Raw genomic sequence first — 17,671 nt, 5'->3', positions numbered from 1 at the left:
ACAACGACGTGCGATGAGGTCTGCAACCATCTTACGGGACGGGGTGCACTTGACCGGCTACGCGGTGCTGATCACAAATCTATTACTGAATAAAGTAAGTAGCAACTAACTTCGTCACATGACTAGCTACCGTCAGGTTACAGCTGAAACAATTTCGGGTTCTTACCTTGCTGTGCAGCATGGAAACTGATACCTTGAAAAAGACGACAGTGGTACCAGAGAAGGTGATGAAACTCGTTTATAAAATGTTTAAAGTACGTCGATGATGTACAAATTTCGGAAGGACGGACACAATGCCGATGGTCGTGGAGATCAGAGTACTCTCTCAAAAGATGAAAAAAAGTGCTCACAATACGTGTTGAATCGACGATAAGCATAAATGTTAGTCATCAGTCTACTTATTTGTTTCATGTGGCCCTCAACGATTACTTCTCAGAGTAAAACACGAAGTCTTCAGTTATTTGTTGTATACAGAGTGCCTCAACAGGATTGATCAGTACTCAAAAACGTGGGCTCTAATGTGCATACTTTAAGAGCTACAAGCACTGGCTCATCTTCGCTACAGTGAAACACATCTCCTCTATTGAACAAGTTCTCATAGCACGTAAGGTATGCACTTCAGAGCCCATATATACCAGACTGTTTTTGCTTCGAACGATCGTTACTGTCATATCCCTGAATATCGACCATTCGTCTTGGGATATCCTATGTATTCTAAGCTCTGTCGTCCCCTACAGTTTTTCACTTTACCGTTCCCTGTAGTACTACAGAAGTTAATCAGGGGATGTAACACTGGTCCTATCTCCTACGCGTCCTTACAATTAGTGTTTCCTACTTATTTCTTTCCACATTTGTTATCAGACTTCTTAATTTTCAGCATCCTTCCGCAAGAGAATGTTTCAAATGCTTCGATTCTCTAATTTTCCATCATTTCCGCCGTCTGACTCGCTCCTTTACAATGCTGTGCTATTAAATGTCTCCTTAGGGTTATTGAATGAGTTATCAAAAATATCTATCTGGTAGAAGAGTTTGATATTAGGAAGTTCCAGATTGGTTTCAGATGATGAAGCGTGGCTTCACTAACGTTAAACAGTCAATAAGTGTGTGCAAAGTGCCAGTGTGCAAGAGTTACTGTCGAACGAGAATGCTCTTTTAAGTACACAGGTTTGTGTCCCTCCTAATAGTAGTCTGGCGCATTTTCTCTGGTTCTTCGGCAGATAGTGGCAGTTTCGTTTCTGCATTGAGCAGCTAAAGTCAACCCAAACGAATACTGTTCATCACATCTTTCATGCGACGCCCATTTGATATAGCGGTCCCAAATTAGTCTATTATGATATTTGTTTAATAGATGTGCGTTAGCTGCCGTTGTGGCCGAGAGGTTCTAGGCGCTTCAGTCGGGAACCGCGCTGCTGCCACGGTCGCATGTTCGAATCCCGCCTCGGACATGGATGTGTGTGATGTCCTTAGGTTAGTTAGGTTTAAATAGTTCTAAGTCTAGGGGACTGATGACCTCAGATGTTAAGTCCCATAGTGCTCAGAGCCATTTGAAACATTTGATGTGCGTTAACATCGAGAGTTACACACGAGTAACTAGTACTCCAACAGCGAGAGTATCGTTCTGACAGCTACCGCCATGCAGCAGAAGCACTGGCTGTAGTTCGTGTTTTACTGCCGATGTTAATGCATATCGATGGAACAAATGTTGCATGAAACTAATTTTAGAGTGTTCTGTAGAACTAGAACGGAAAACTTCGCGTTAAAAAAGCAGTTTGTTCGTACCTAGAAACAAACGGACACTTCCCGTCGACACGAGGCGTCGCATGAAAGACGTGATGAGCAGTACGGCTGTGACTCCAGTTACATATCTCAAAAACGAAATTGCAAGGCCAGTCCATTCGCCGAATATCCTCGTGTTTTAGGAGTTTCTCAACCTGCGCAGTTGGATGCGGTCGAGCACCCATGAAAAGACGCAGGTGAGGAAGGAGTACAGTGTCACAGTAACGTTGACCAGTGAGTGTACAGGTTTCAAAGATTAGGATATCAGTATGCCCATGCTGTATGGCGCCTCTCTACAACATACCAACTGGAGCACCAAATCGTTCCTGGGCGTATTACATGTTCCCAGCTCTCGCCATAAGAGGGTACGCCCAGCATTGTCGAATGTGATCGGTTTGGTGGTCCAGGTGTTTGGTTGTGGGAGGGATAATTTTGCATGGGCGTAATGACATCCAAATATTTGAACACAGTACACTTAACGATCTACGTTATAGTGAAACTGTAGTCATTAACCATGTGCGACTCTCCAGAGGTGCGTTCGGCCCTGACCATCATTTTCTAGTAAACAGTGGGGTATTCAAAATTTCTAGTCCTAATTGAGAAAGTTTTATATTGGGCTATTAGCAACTAGGTTGTCTGTACATAAACGCAGCTGGAAGTTACAGAATTATGACTCCACATTTGCTGAGCATGTACTGAGTGTGGGCCACGGCTAGCAGCCACGGTCCCAGCACACAATCTTTTTCTTTCTATTCCTCCATTTGCCTCTGTTTATTTATTTTGTTATGATTGTCTATGTGATCTATACTATGTTAAAATTGTCAATTCTATCTTTTACTATATTTCTGTATCACTTTTTACCTGTAATACCTCTTGATGTTTAACTTTGTCACTCTTGTCAAGTACTAATTTAATTACGACTGTTAATTTAAATAATTATGTAGACGCTTTTTTCGAGTTTAACGGTAATTTTTCCTGGTTTCATCACGTAACATTTATATACTGTTCAACTTTTTGCGTTTTTACTTGCATTACCACTAGGCTGTGGAAGATGGCATTCACTGTATGTTCGTGCCTCAGTCTAGGTCAGTAACATCTTTTCCGTTGTTGAGTAGAAATATTGTGGCTGCTGCCTGCTGAAAAGTAATGCCATCGAATATGTTATGTGAAAACTCTTAAAGCTTTTAAAATAAAATAACCTTATTGACATTCAACGTATTTATTCTTCATGTTGTTACCCTGCCGGCGAACACATTCCTCCCAACGTGAGACCAGTTTATTAACAGTCACTATTTAAGGTTTGACTTTGCTGACGGAGCCACAACCTTACCTCTGCTTGCACATCTTCGTCACTGTAAGAGTGAAGTCCTCGAAGGTGTTCTTTAAGCTCTGGAAACAGGTGGAAACCGAATGGGGCCAAGTTGGGACTCTATGAAGGATGATCGATGACAGTGAACGCTAGTGTGTGGTCTGACATTGTCATGCTGAAGGAGAGGCTGCTCCATGTGTGGAGGAACTGTTCGAATTCGTGCTTTTTTTCTGAGGATCTCGCAGTACCGTGCAGAGTTTAAGGCGGCGCCTTCAGGCATGAATTCTCACTGTTCGAATTCGTGCTTTTTTTCTGAGGATCTCGCAGTACCGTGCAGAGTTTAAGGCGGCGCCTTCAGGCATGAATTCTCGTGATATACCCCATTTATCTGAGAGCTGAGTCTGTGTTTCCCGAAGATTTTCTCTGATGAGTTCATCAACCCGATTCCGATGAGTCTCGTCTATTGCCCTACGTGGTCGTCCGCTCCGAACCCTGTCACACACATTTTTAGCCCCACCGTTTCCTTCATTACGAGCACGAACAACCCAGAGTCGCATATTACTGATGTCGATCCAAACCCCACCGTACACTGGTTTCATTCTTCTGTGGATTTCAGTTGGAGGCACGTTGTCGGCGGTTAGAAACTAGACTGCAGCACGCGGTTCCTAACGCACTGACATAGTTACGTGACACAGCCCCTAGTTACATTCTAAAATTCAGACACGTCTATCAGCAGACGGTTGCAACTTGCGTCAGAAAAGCGGGAAAGTCAACCGAGTAATATGCATGGATTTTAGTACCACAACCGTTATTCTGAACAGAAAAAAGAAGTCTAAGGCAGTGCTTTTTGACACACCCTCGTAAATTCTTGGACTACGATAGTCATTTAAATTCTCATGACGACTTTGTAAGCCGCAAACTGGTAAACTAAATAAATTAATCCTGCCATATGGATAATGTTGGGCTTTTTCATTTGTTATACACTGAAGCGCAAAAGCAACTACTGTAGGCATGCGACTTCAAAACAGATATATTTAAACAGGCAGAATGCTGCACTGCCGTCGGCAACGCCTACATAAGACTACAAGTGTCTTGACGCAGTTGTTGGATCGGTTACTGCTGCTACAATGGCAGGTTATCAAGATTTGAGTTTATACGTGGTGTTGCAGTCGGCGCACGAAAGATGGAACACCGCATCTCCGCAAGTTGCTGCGAATTTCGATGCCGGGCCATCAAAAAGTGTCAGCGTGCGAACCATTCAACGAAACATCGTCTATATGGGCTTTCGGAGCCGAAGGCCCACTCTTGTACCCTTGATGATTGCACGCCTCGCGTGGGCCCATCAACACCGGCATTGGACGTTTGATGCTGGAAACATGTTGCCTGGTCGGACGAGTCTCGTTTCAAATGGTATCGAGCGGATGGACGTATAAGGGTATGGAGACAACTTCATGAATCCATAGACCCTGCATGTCAGCAGGGGACTGTTAAAGTTGGTGGAGGCTCTGTAATGGTGTGGGGCGTGTGCAGTTGGAGTGCTGTGGGACCCCTGATACGTCTAGATATGACCCTGACAGGTGACACGTACATAAGCATCCTGTCGGATCACCTGCATCGATTCATGTCCATTGTGCATTCCGACGGACTTAGGCAATTCCAGCAGGACAATGAGACACTCCGCACGTCCCGAATTGCTACAGAGTGGCTCCAGGAAAACTCTTCTGAGTTTAACCACTTCCGCTGGCCACCAAACTCCCCAGACATGAGCATTATGGAGCGAATCTGGGATGCCTTGCAACGTGCTGTAAGAAGAGATCTCCACCCCTCGTACTCTTACGGATTTATGGACAGCTCTGCAGGATTAATGTTGTCTTTTCGCTCCAGCACTACTTAAGACGCTAGTCGAGTCCATGTCACGTCGTGTTGCGGCACTTCTGCGTACTCGCGGGGGCCCTATACGATATTACGCAGGTGTACCAGTTTCTTTGGCTCTTCAGTGTATATCTTTCGACGTAAACACGACGATGCAGCTCTGAACGTAAGTTTGCGTTGTCAGGTGTATCGGAACAATTTGATTTGTTTCAGTGTAGAACTATGCAATTAAGTAATTTTGATACGGCCACAATGCAGATTTATCATTTTGGATTAATTTTGCGTGTTTTGTGCAGAAAAATCTCGTAAATTGTTTCACCGGCTTGGAATCAGCAAGTATGCTAGTAGTTGTTTGGTAGACAGTAGCAGAACTCCATGTTTGCAGTGGATCAGAGGATGCTGCTGTGTCTTGGGGGGGGGGGAGGTTCAAGGATTCTCGTATCTATCTGTGAGTGGAACTTTTCTTTTGGATGCCAGCAGTGGTGGGAGTGTCAATTTTCGCATCTTCTCAATCCCCTGTTGCTATTGGGGCGTTGTGTGGCCTAGTAAACACTCATTCGGCTTTAAGTTTAAACGTAGGGCATTGTAATCCCTTCAGTGGATAATTATTCCTATCCCAACGTGAGAAAGACTGATGTGTCTTTTGGTAAATCGTCGGTACGGATCAGAAAATATCGTTCTTGCGTAACACAACTAGCTCTTCATTCGCACGAAGTAACGAGTGCTATCGACAGGAGATGTCAAATTGATTTCCTATTTTTAGATATCAAGGAGGCTTTTGACGCCGTTACTTCCAAAAGTCTTCTAATCAAATGGCGTGCCTATGAAGTACCGCTTCAGTTGTGCGACTAAATTCGTGATTTCCTGATAGAAAGGTCACAGAACGTAGTAATCGACGTAAAATCGAGTTCCAGAACTGATATACGGCGTTCCCAACGGAGGTGTTATAGGCCTTCTGCTGTTCCTAAGTTAGATAAACGATTGAGGAGATCCGAGCAGCCGTCTTAGATGGTTTGTAAATGATCTGTCATTTACCATCTAGTAAAATCATCAGATCAAAAAGATATGCTATCTTTATTGTGCGAAAAGTGGCAATTGTCTCTCGATAAGGAAAAGTGTCAGGTCATCTACGTGTGTACGAAAAGAAACCCGTTAAATTTCAGTTACCCGATAAATCACACAAAGTTAAAGACTGTCAATTCGACTAAATACCTAGGAATTACAATTACAAATAGCTTAAATGGGAACGATCTCACAGATAATGTTGGGGGGAAGGCAAAACAAAGACTAAGTTTTATTGGCAGAACGCTTAGAAGATGCAACAGGTCTAATAAACAGACTCAGTCCTCTGCTCGAGTATTGCTGTTTTGTGTGGTATCCTGTACGGATAGGATTGACGGAGGATATCGAAAAAGTTCAAAGAGGGCGCTCGTTTTGTATTACTGCGAAGTACGTGGGAGAACGTCATGGATATGATTAACGATTTGGGTTGGCAGTCGTTAAAACAGAGGCGTTTTTCGTTGCGGCGAGATAGTTGAAAGAAATTTCTGTCACCAACTTCCCCCGGAATGTGAAAATATTTTACTGTCTACCACCTACATAGCGAGAAATGATCATCATAATAAAATATAAGAGAAATCAGACCTCGTACAAAACGATTAAAGTGTTGATTTTTCCCACGCGCGATAAGTGTGAAACAGTAGAGAAATAGTCTGAAACTAATTCGAAGAACCATCTGCCAGGCACTTAAGTGCGAGCTGCAAAGGTAGGTAGAGAGATAGAACTGTGCAGTTTATCAAGTGTCATTTTCTCACTGCTACAGAACACTGAAGAGACTACAGTGCTGGTTAATGCCGATGCTACTACATGAAAGTAATCTTCACATACGGAGACGCGCAACAAGGCCTCTTAATTCTAATACTGCAGGAGTGGGAGAAGATAATTCTGCCTTGTCCACTGTCTCGATACGGCCGTGGAGTTCCGCTGTTATGGAGTTTTATGTTGTATGTGCGTACATGCGCGATCATTGATATCAGATATCCGTGCAATAAATTACGAGAACGCTCTTTCATAATTCACTCATGGTGTAGGGGAAGATGAAAGCGAGGAAGACAGGGATTTATCGTCCCGTTGACGAAGAACTCTTAACAGACGAAGGGCAAGTGAGATTAGACAATAGTGTTGAAGGAAACAGGTCGTGTCTAATAGAAAAGATCCACCTAGCATTCTCTTTAAGCGATTTACGGAAACCACAGAAAACCTAAATATGGAAGAGTCCACAAATGAGTGTCCAGTATCCTAATTACTGGCCCACGTTACGTGGTCTATATGATAGTCTTACAATAATTTGTATGAATGTGAACAGACCGCGCGATAGAGAAGTCTAAAATAAGGCTAAATAGAACCCAAATATTGCCGTAATTAAAATGAGAAGCGGAAGGGTACTCGGCATGATGTAGAGGTGGAGTTAACTTCAATTTTTTTGAAACTGTGTGTTGTTCAGTAATGAAAGAAAAGAGTGAACTTGAAACTGCACAACAGTTTTGTTCATTTAGAGTTTAAAATCACCAACGGGAGTTTATCCAACGCCTGTGAAGATTCCTTAAGACGGCGTCCGAGACTCCACAGCTTTGACTGATTAAAATCACATGCTCTTTTCGCGTGTTACAACGATCAGCAAGTAACTTCAGCAAAGAGAAAAACCGAATGGAAAGATTAGTCTTCATCTAGCATTACCACTACCAGAAAATGCGACAACTTGAAAAATCTTCATGGACTTTCTAACGTTTTACCTTATGGAAGGCGTGTGTAATGGGAAGATAATAGCACAATATTACTTCAGAACCAATTATTTGTAACTTTCTTCTTTAATAACCCAAGAGAATAGTGTTTGTTGTCTATTACAATAATCAGTTGTGATCTGTGTGCTTTTATGGCACGTGTGCACAAAACGCAAATAAATTTGTATAAATAAAAATGTAAATATTCGTTTGTTCAGAATTGTGTATCTCAGAAAGTTCTTGACAGATTGCCTTGAAATGACCGATTGCCTTTAAATTTTGACACAACTTTGCATTCTAATGTATACCAAACATCTCAAAATTTTCCTTTCCGATTTACTTAAATTTCTTATACGTTACTGTAAAAAAAACGTTTACACTCCCCCCCCCCCCCAAAAAAAAAAACACACACTACACACATTATGTAATAGCGAAACGTTGTTAGCAAACAGAAAAGTTGTATTTATGGCTTACTGGTTTATGATTAGAGTACTACTACTACTACTACTACATAATTTGCAGTAACTATACACAAGGCTCAGCGTCTGTGAGAGGAGGGGGGAAGAGGAGATAGAGAGACACAGAGGCAGGAGGAGGAGGAGGAGGAGAAGAGAGAGTGTGAGAGAGCGGGGGGGGGGGGGGGGGGAGGAGAATAGGACGTATATTCAATTCCCATACTTATTAGAAACATTTGCTTTTTCAAGCGTGGCTGGGTACAGCTAGTAGATTAGTAATTAAATAAATAAGATCACATGCGGTCATCGTTGTCGGGGTTGAAGCGGGGATCTTCCGTAAAACATCTTTCCATTCAACACATCTGTGGCGGTCAACACGTGCCTGTTATATAACTGAAGCATTACTGTAATTTCTGCACAATGGGAAGCTTAGCCCGTGGCAGACGCTGTTGCATCATCTATGCAGACAAGTGCACAGCTTTTTGCCCTCAAACGCAGAGCTAACAATTCATACGGAACTATAGGGCCATCACTTGCTGTGGTCCCATTGAGTGCTCCCTTTCAAACAAGAGAAAGTGCTGTTTGAACTACGTTTACGTCATGTGCAACCAGTGTTAATCACTCACCGATGGTACATTGTTCTACACCCCCGGCTCTGAATCCATTCAGGCTACCCCTTGGGTGCTGACTCTTCCGTAAATGTTAGTGTAGGACATGTATTCTTGAGTGAATTGCAATATTAGTGTGAGAAAGATGATTATTTTATTTAAAAATGGTTCAAATGGCTCTGAGCACTATGCGACTTAACTTCTGAGGTCATCAGTCGCCTAGAACTTACAACTAATTAAACCTAACTAATCTAAGGACATCACACACATCCATGCCCGAGGCAGGATTCGAACCTGCGACCGGAGCGGTCGCTCGGCTCCAGACTGTAGCGCCTAGAACCGCACGGCCACTCCGGCCGGCTTTTATTTAAAACACACACACACACACACACACACACACACACACACACACACACACACACAGGAGAAAGAGAGAGAGAGAGAGAGAGAGAGAGAGAGAGAGAGAGAGAGAGAGAGAGAAGAAACAAGCGTCTTGCCATGAATAGGTGTTTCAATAAATTTGTGTGCGCTTTAAGTTGTTATCCTGTGTGGTTTCGTTAAAGATAACTGGTTTTGTTGCAGAACGCGGGCCCCGCGCCGAGTCCGCTGGGGCAGATGCCTCCCAACGACGGGATGCCTGGTGGGCCGATGCCGCCCGGCTTCTTCCCAGTAAGTACTCGGCGAGCGTGCCTCCGTCGCTGTTTGTCGTTGCCTGTGATGCTTGCACGATTGTTCTCCCTTTGTTTGGATGTGACCAGCCCGTCCACACCACCTACTCCTGCATCTGCACACTACCCCTGTCTGTCGCTACAGCCAGCCATACTTACCCACAACCCTTCAGCTGTCGTCTCTCTTGCAGGTTTGGACTCTCACAGGTAACTATTTACATGTTCCAGACTTGCATGTGTGTGCTGCCTGTGTGTGCACGCGTGTCGATGTTACCCTAACGGCTGCGTTCGTTGTGTGATACATTGGTCTAATCAGACTGGAACGGAAGCGCGCCGGGTGAAGAACGACATCGCGTCTGAATGGTAGTGGATAAGAAACATCGAAAGATGCAGAAACATCGACTGATGCCGAACATTGGCACGATCTCTCTAAAACTGGTATGTGATTATCTTCCGGAAGTAAGATATTGTGGCGAAAGCTGAATAATATAAGCTGTAAAATAAAAACAAAAGGAAGTTGGAAGACCAGTATTTTTTTAGCGATTATCACACAGATGAAGCTTCGTGCAGGATATCAAATGGAAAACTAGTCATCACTTTGACAAGAGCGTCATGGACCCCGTAATGATAGGTACACACGTTGTCTACAAAGGCGTTGTAACAGTTTCGTGGGAATACCAATAATGGAGTAAATGTTGTAAAAGATGGCAGTCGGCAAGCGTCGGACTACAGAGACAAGACTGACGTTCGGCAAGATCTATGTTGCTGCGTGGAAACATACTTCCGGCATGACTGAGGCATGTAATTGGTAACTTAAGTAAGCCAACATACATGTTGAACATCCTGTAATGAAGAAGACCATTGTTACGTTGCTTGAAAAACCTCACGTGTAACTGGACCAGCTCCGTAGTACGGCAGTGCTGAGTGGATAGTTGAGTGTCATAAAAATGTGTGTCCTACGACATGTTAAATTGCTTGGTAAATTTGTAATACTGTAACAAAGCTTAATATTCGCGAAAACACTTGAAGATCTTGAACTTCGATCTGCAAAACATTGCCGCGTTCGGTGTAGTGTGACTTCACTACATGGAAACGAGAACATATGAGGACGAGTCCGTAAAACATTTGAAACGTCAGCTGTGTGGAGCAGGAACAACAGCAGCAGCAGTAGCTCGAAAACGAATACCAACATACACTAACGAAGTTCGTAGTAACTGCGAAAGGCCAAATGTATGGAGCACTTGATGGCCCGAAACAGTGCGTGAGCACATGTTGCCCAGTCCGTTAACCTGCGAAAGGCCAAATTTGTGGAGCAGCGATAGCTCGAAACTGTGCGCGTATGGCTAGCTTAATTTCGCTCCTCCTGTAGGCTTGATCCTTCCTACGCCTATCGGTGGAGTGTGCGTTTGTGTTGACTGTTGACGCTTTGTTCCAGAACTCGACCATGAGGCCATCACCGCCGACGCATCCGTCTTCACAGCCGTCCCCTCACCCCCAGCCCCCACCCCCGCATAGTCAAATGATGTCCGGCCAGGTGAGTGTACGTCCCCGCTTCGCATGCTGCACCCCACCTAATGCCTTTCCCGCCTGCCGCATGCTGGCTGGTGTGGTCTCTTGGGTTTGTTCTGGTATTGCCTTCTGCCTTCAATGTTGCCTGCATGATTTGTGTGCTATTTATACCCCACTCTGCCCCTCCTAACACTACGACGACGTCGGCAGATGGCAGCAAGTGATTCATCCCGAGAAGTAATTTGAGCGTTGCCCGCTAGGTGGCAGCGTTGGTGGGCGGCGGCGTGGCGGGATTTCAAGACGACATTGGCAGACGGCGTGGACGCTTCGACTGCACGACAGCACCGCTGCACTAACTGGTTTCTTTTTCTGTTTGATTTTCTTTTTTATCTTCACAGCACTGTTAATTCCACGGAGTGCAGTCACGTCGACATCATAAAGACTTCAGAAGTTTTTTTTTCTTTTTAAAGACGCTTATGTGTGTACTGCACATAAGAAAGTTGGCTTCAAGCAATTACATGAGTTCACGTATGCTATATGCGAACGAAGTAGTATGTTGGAGCTTCTGTTTCATTTTGTTGTTAACAACATGAAGAGGCTGTTTTGAGTTGCAGCTAATAATGCCATAGTTTAATCGGTGATGGTCAGTTCAAAATTTATTGAGCTATAATAACATAAATTTGGCAGCAACTTTTGAGGAAATAATCACATACACATATACAGAGACAGAGGGGGGGGAGAGAGCGAGAGAGAGAGAGAGAGAGAGAGAGAGAGAGAGAGAGACTGTATTAATATTGTCTTTATCTTAATTCTGATATCTCCAAAGACAGAGGTTCTAAGTCGCTAGCGTTGTTATCCCATTTCGTCACTCCCTCTTCTGTTATTGAAAGTTACCGGCACAGACTGTGCTACTTACCGGCATAGACTGTGCTACTGTTGGAGATGGCGAAATATAACTGCAGTAAATAACGAATTATTGAGCATTCGTTGTTATCGTATTAACCGGTTACCAGTACTGGGCAGTTACCGAAGTGACAGCCAACACTGTGCGCCTTCGATTCACCCTGCTTGCAATTACTGTCATACCATTAAAAAATTTCAAATGGCTCTGAGCACTATGGGGCTTAACATCTGAGGTCATCAGTCCCAGAACTACTTAAACCTAACTACCCTAAGGACATCACACCCATCCATGCCCGAGGCAGGATTCGAACCTGCGACCGTAGCAGTCTCGCGGTTCCGGACTGAAGCGTCTAGAACCGCACGGCCATCGCGGCCGGCAATACCATTAAAAAGACTGCATTCTAATTTCACTTCGTCTGTCTGAATCACGTTCATTTACATGGAGACAACTGTGAGCCATTCATTCGTGGGTCGTTAATTCTTATCAACTTGGAATTTCCCGTCAACTTTGAGAGACTGAAGTACCGAGTTTCTCCATTTATACCAGCTACGTTGTTGCTTTTATTTTTAAATATTTCTCTGGGGTCTCAGCTTTTCATGATTAGTGACAGTTTACTAATGATTTTTGTGGCAGAATACTGCGCTACATCAGAGACGCTGTAGTTATTTGGTATAGTATTCCTGTATGTAACTAACAACGTGCCAGTGTCCTTCAGAAGCTTCTGAACAATGTTGGCCTTTGAATTTTGCGTAATAATATTATGCCCCGCTTTCCTAATATGTAATAAGTTTTACATGGGATCCAAGAGACTGTCTGCCGAGACAAGACGACAAGAATACGTTATTATGACTACTTAAATATTCACACTGTATCTACCATTTTTTTCATTTCCTTCCCAATGTGTAATAACTTTATTAGTAGTAACAACATCGTAGAGGCCCCGAGAGCACTGTTTAGTATGACTCTAAAAGGAAAGTGGTTGGTGGGTGGGGGGGGGGGGGGGGAGGAAAAGCTAGCGAAGTTGGCACTGAAGTTACGCACGTAAGAAGAAGACTATAGTTTGCTGGGTCGCCATACAAGATTCTCATTCTTACTTGCAACAGATTGTTGCGTTAGAAACATTTCGTTGGCGGAGAACTCCAGACCTGTTACTAGTCAGTGCACGACAGTAACGATTCAGCAATCAACAATGTGACACGGAGTCGTTTTACCATGAACGTATATTAACACTTCAGCAGCTTGGCAGTATTGGGAGGGATAGCATATAATGAAATTTTACTTACTGTGCGTATACAGTACAGTAAGGAGACTACATGATAAAGTTGTAAGAGATGTGGTGGTATACGGGTTAAGAAATTCAGTGCACAGAGCTATCATTCCTGGCAGCAACAACGTCTCCAACCAAGTTCGGAATAGTGTAACTGAATATGCTGGGCACATTCGGGTACGTCATTCCACGCTGCTCCAGCTCTGTGCTAGAGTTAATCAATCACAGTGGCTGGAAATGGTGGCGTGCCAGTCTCTCTGCAATCCGTGGCCAGATGTTTTCAGTGGGTGAGAGATACGGAGAATGTGCCGTCAATGGCAGCACTCTAACAGCCTCTTTATTGAGTTAGGTCAGATGCGATTTATGTCACTTTGTTGAAAGATAACTGCATCTCCAACACACGTCAGAGAGGTGATAGTGTTGTGTACCCAGTGGTATCCCAGACCCCCACAGCAGGTGCTGGGACAGTATGACGATGAGGATTGCAATTGGCAATGTTCTTTCTCCTCTGAGACTTTTTAGACGGATGCATCCATCGTGATGCTGTATACAGAACTGGGACTCGTTTAAAAAGGTAATGGGGTGCAATTCGTGTGTGGAATGTCGTCATTAGACTCACAACTGTCTACGTGACACTCGTCTGTTGCATCAAGGGAAGCCACAACAATGGTCACTGTGATGGACAGTCCTTGGTTCTCATCGCATTGTATGTGTTGACAGTTTCTTTGCTGCATAAGAGCCTATTTCTTGACTCAAGGTATGTGACATGATTATACTACCCTGCATGGGCAGAGGAACGATTAGGCCTGATTTCTGGTAGTTGGATCATTTGTGGTGTAAGCACTGGTTCGAGAATATTTTTACACACAAGTGACTTATCATTTGCCCCAGCCCCCCCCCCCCCCCCTCCCAACCTCGTTTCGTCCTACAGTTTCATTCGTGTCACTATTCCCTGTGAATGGTGATAGGGACTGTATATGAATCTTGCACTTGGGCAGCCCTGGTGTCCCAAGGGGCCACTTCTAATTGTGATAAGTACCATAAAGAAATCTTACAGCTGGGTTGCGTTTGGCACCCCTCTCAGCTGGCGTTTCAAGCTGCGGCTTGTGTCTCTTGGGCCTTAAACCTGCCTTGTACGGTGTTAACTTTGGCCCTCCTGAACCCAGGAATTCCACATACGAAGGATAGCAGGATGATCTGGCCCAACGTGAGCAGCAATATTGTGGGATGATAAACCGAAGTCTTGGCAGGCTACTTCACACCCTCTGTCCATCTCCTCCACCCCCTCTCCCAGCCCACCTCCTCCAACCACCCTCTCACTGTCTATCCTCCTCCCCCCTCTCTCTGTCCATCTCCTTCCCCCCTCTCTCTGTCCATCTCCTCCCCCCTCTCTCTCAGTCCATCTCCTCCCCTTCTCTCTGTCCATCTTCTCCTTCCTCTTCTCTCTGTCCATCTCCTACTCACCCCTTTCTCTGTCCGTCTCATATACATCCCTCTCCATGTCCATTACCAACTCCCCCAATTGTTGTGTATCTCTTCCAGACCCCTCCTCTCTCCATGTTACCAGGCTCACCACAATGGGAGGCTAGTGTTTCTTACCACTACAGTGTTTCTTTATAGATCATAATTAATGTGTGTACCAAATTTGGTTGATATCATTCCAGGAGTTTAGGATGAGCTTTCTACCTGTGACTTTGCCCACATAAGCACATGTCAAATATATTATTACCATAGTAAGCTGGTCCTGGCAGATATTACCAAACTGTCAGTTTAATAAGTCATGGTTGCAAAATGCTAACACAAATTCTTTACAGAAAAATTGCTAGAAGCTGACCTTGGGGAAGACCAGTTTGGATTCTGCGGAAACGTAGGAATACACGAGGCAGTACTGACACTTTGACTCTCTAGAAAACTTTTGACAATGTTGACTGGAATACTCTTTTTGAAATTCTGTAGGTAGCAGGGGTAAAATACAGGGAGTCAAAGACTGTTTACAACTTGTGCAGAAACCAGATGGTAGTTATGAGAGGTGAGGGCTGGTATGGATTCATTTGGGGGCCAGTTTAAGTGAGCTAGTGATCTAGTAGTTCGAACACTTTACAGCAGCCAGTTGGTAGTCTCAGTTTGTTGTCTGCCTATGTGCTGTCCACTTGTGTGGAGTGAGCTAGTATTTATCTTAGGCTACAGTGAGAACTCTGCAGAGCAGATTTTGGTGTTGGTTTATTCTCCTTGTTCATATTCTGAATTCATTCCAACCTCAGTGGTGCCACTGTCCCGTAATTTTCTGTTTTGTGGGGGGGGTCTGTTTCTACTTTCCCAGTTATTCTGGACTGCTTTGTCTGCGTTTTTTGATATCTTTTTAAATTTTTTACATAGTACTATGCGGATAGGGATTGTGCTTGTTGTGAATGGTCACAAGGGGAATTGGCTGCTGTCTGTAAACAGCCAGAAGCTGCATTGGCCATGGTTGACGGGATTCTGGCTACTGCTCAAAACTGTGGTGAGATTGGGGTGTCAGTGACAAGGCCTATGACAACTTAGTTGCCAGTGGAATCCCCTGGTGACATGGCTGTCATCGTGTCTTCAGATATGCAACATCGTCTTCACTCCAGAGTGCTTGGTTGACAGTGGGGGGTTCACGTGTCACTGGACGGAAGGCGAAAGAGGGAACAGGCCACACAGTTAGCTCCTTACTCCTAACTAACAGGTACGCGGTGCTACCCAGTGTTGGTAATGTTTCTGAGCTGGCACAGGGTGCCTCTTGTGTTGGGCCAGCTGCTGATTTCCCTGTCAAGTCCGGACAAGTGCAGAGGGCTATGCTAATCACTGGGAGCTCCATTGTTAAGTGGGTAATGGAACCCCTGAGGGAAACACAGCAGTGAAGAGTGCCAGCATGCAACTGTTAAGTTTGCCGGGAGGCAGATGGAGGGGTCTCATTTGAGACATGGATGAGTCTCTGCTGGCAGCTATCGAATACACTGGGTGCAACTAGCTGCAAATAATGGCACATATCACAGTGAATGATGTCTGCCACTTGTGTTATAAGGTAATCTTAGTTTCCTTTCAGTGGGTGGCTGATATGGTGGAAGCAACTAGCATCACATGCAGGGTGCAGGCTAAGCTCATTATTTGTAGCATCACACCCAGGGTCGTGTGGTTTGGAACAGTGTAGAAGCTCTAAACCAGAGACTCAGATGATTCTGTGATGGTATTGGACGCAAATTTCTTTACCTCCTCTATTGGGTGCAGAATTGTAAGATTCTCCTTAATAGGTAGGGCAAGAACAACATGTGGGAAGTGGCTGCTAGTGTAGTGGAGTACATGTGGTGTGCACATGTTTTCTTTAGAACCCCCTGGGGAGCAGATACACTCCTGGAAATTGAAATAAGAACACCGTGAATTCATTGTCCCAGGAAGGGGAAACTTTATTGACACATTCCTGGGGTCAGATACATCACATGATCACACTGACAGAACCACAGGCACATAGACACAGGCAACAGAGCATGCACAATGTCGGCACTAGTACAGTGTATATCCACCTTTCGCAGCAATGCAGGCTGCTATTCTCCCATGGAGACGATCGTAGAGATGCTGGATGTAGTCCTGTGGAACGGCTTGCCATGCCATTTCCACCTGGGGCCTCAGTTGGACCAGCGTTCGTGCTGGACGTGCAGACCGCGTGAGACGACGCTTCATCCAGTCCCAAACATGCTCAATGGGGGACAGATCCGGAGATCTTGCTGGCCAGGGTAGTTGACTTACACCTTCTAGAGCACGTTGGGTGGCACGGGATACATGCGGACGTGCATTGTCCTGTTGGAACAGCAAGTTCCCTTGCCGGTCTAGGAATGGTAGAACGATGGGTTCGATAACGGTTTGGATGTACCGTGCACTATTCAGTGTCCCCTCGACGATCACCACTGGTGTACGGCCAGTGTAGGAGATCGCTCCCCGCACCATGATGCCGGGTGTTGGCACTGTGTGCCTCAGTCGTAAGCGGTCCTGATTGTGGCGCTCACCTGCACGGCGCCAAACACGCATACGACCATCATTGGCACCAAGGCAGAAGCGACTCTCATCGCTGAAGACGACACGTCTCCATTCGTCCCTCCATTCACGCCTGTCGCGACACCACTGGAGGCGGGCTGCACGATGTTGGGGCGTGAGCGGAAGACGGCCTAACGGTGTGCGGGACCGTAGCCCAGCTTCATGGAGACGGTTGCGAATGGTCCTCGCCGATACCCCAGGAGCAACAGTGTCCCTAATTTGCTGGGAAGTGGCGGTGCGGTCCCCTACGGCACTGCGTAGGATCCTACGGTCTTGGCGTGCATCCGTGCGTCGCTGCGGTCTGGTCCCAGGTCGACGGGCACGTGCACCTTCCGCCGACCACTGGCGACAACATCGATGTACTGTGGAGACCTCACGCCCCACGTGTTGAGCAATTCGGCGGTACGTCCACCCGGCCTCCCGCATGCCCACTATACGCCCTCGCTCAAAGTCCGTCAACTGCACATACGGTT

At 45.3% G+C, this 17,671-nt stretch overlaps 1 protein-coding gene across 6 annotated transcripts in view; it reads left to right on the top strand.

Annotated features, from left to right (window-relative positions):
• The window catches only part of LOC124721164 (single-stranded DNA-binding protein 3), a 386,116-nt gene that overhangs the window by 278,909 nt on the left and 89,536 nt on the right, over positions 1–17,671 (top strand). For 4 of the 6 annotated variants that reach the window (XM_047245995.1, XM_047245993.1, XM_047245994.1 and 1 more), the window contains exons 6-7: positions 9,383–9,469; positions 10,904–11,002. In XM_047245995.1, the coding sequence (XP_047101951.1) occupies positions 9,383–9,469; positions 10,904–11,002 (186 nt within the window). The remainder of the gene's footprint in view (positions 1–9,382; positions 9,470–10,903; positions 11,003–17,671) is intronic. The other 2 variants (XM_047245997.1, XM_047245996.1) reach the window with 1 other exon arrangement.

The sequence above is a fragment of the Schistocerca piceifrons genome, chromosome X (genome assembly GCF_021461385.2).
Source record: "Schistocerca piceifrons isolate TAMUIC-IGC-003096 chromosome X, iqSchPice1.1, whole genome shotgun sequence".
NCBI lineage: Eukaryota > Metazoa > Arthropoda > Insecta > Orthoptera > Acrididae > Schistocerca > Schistocerca piceifrons.
The sequence above is the reverse complement of the archived record's forward strand: the minus strand, read 5'-3'. Positions and strand labels throughout refer to the sequence as shown.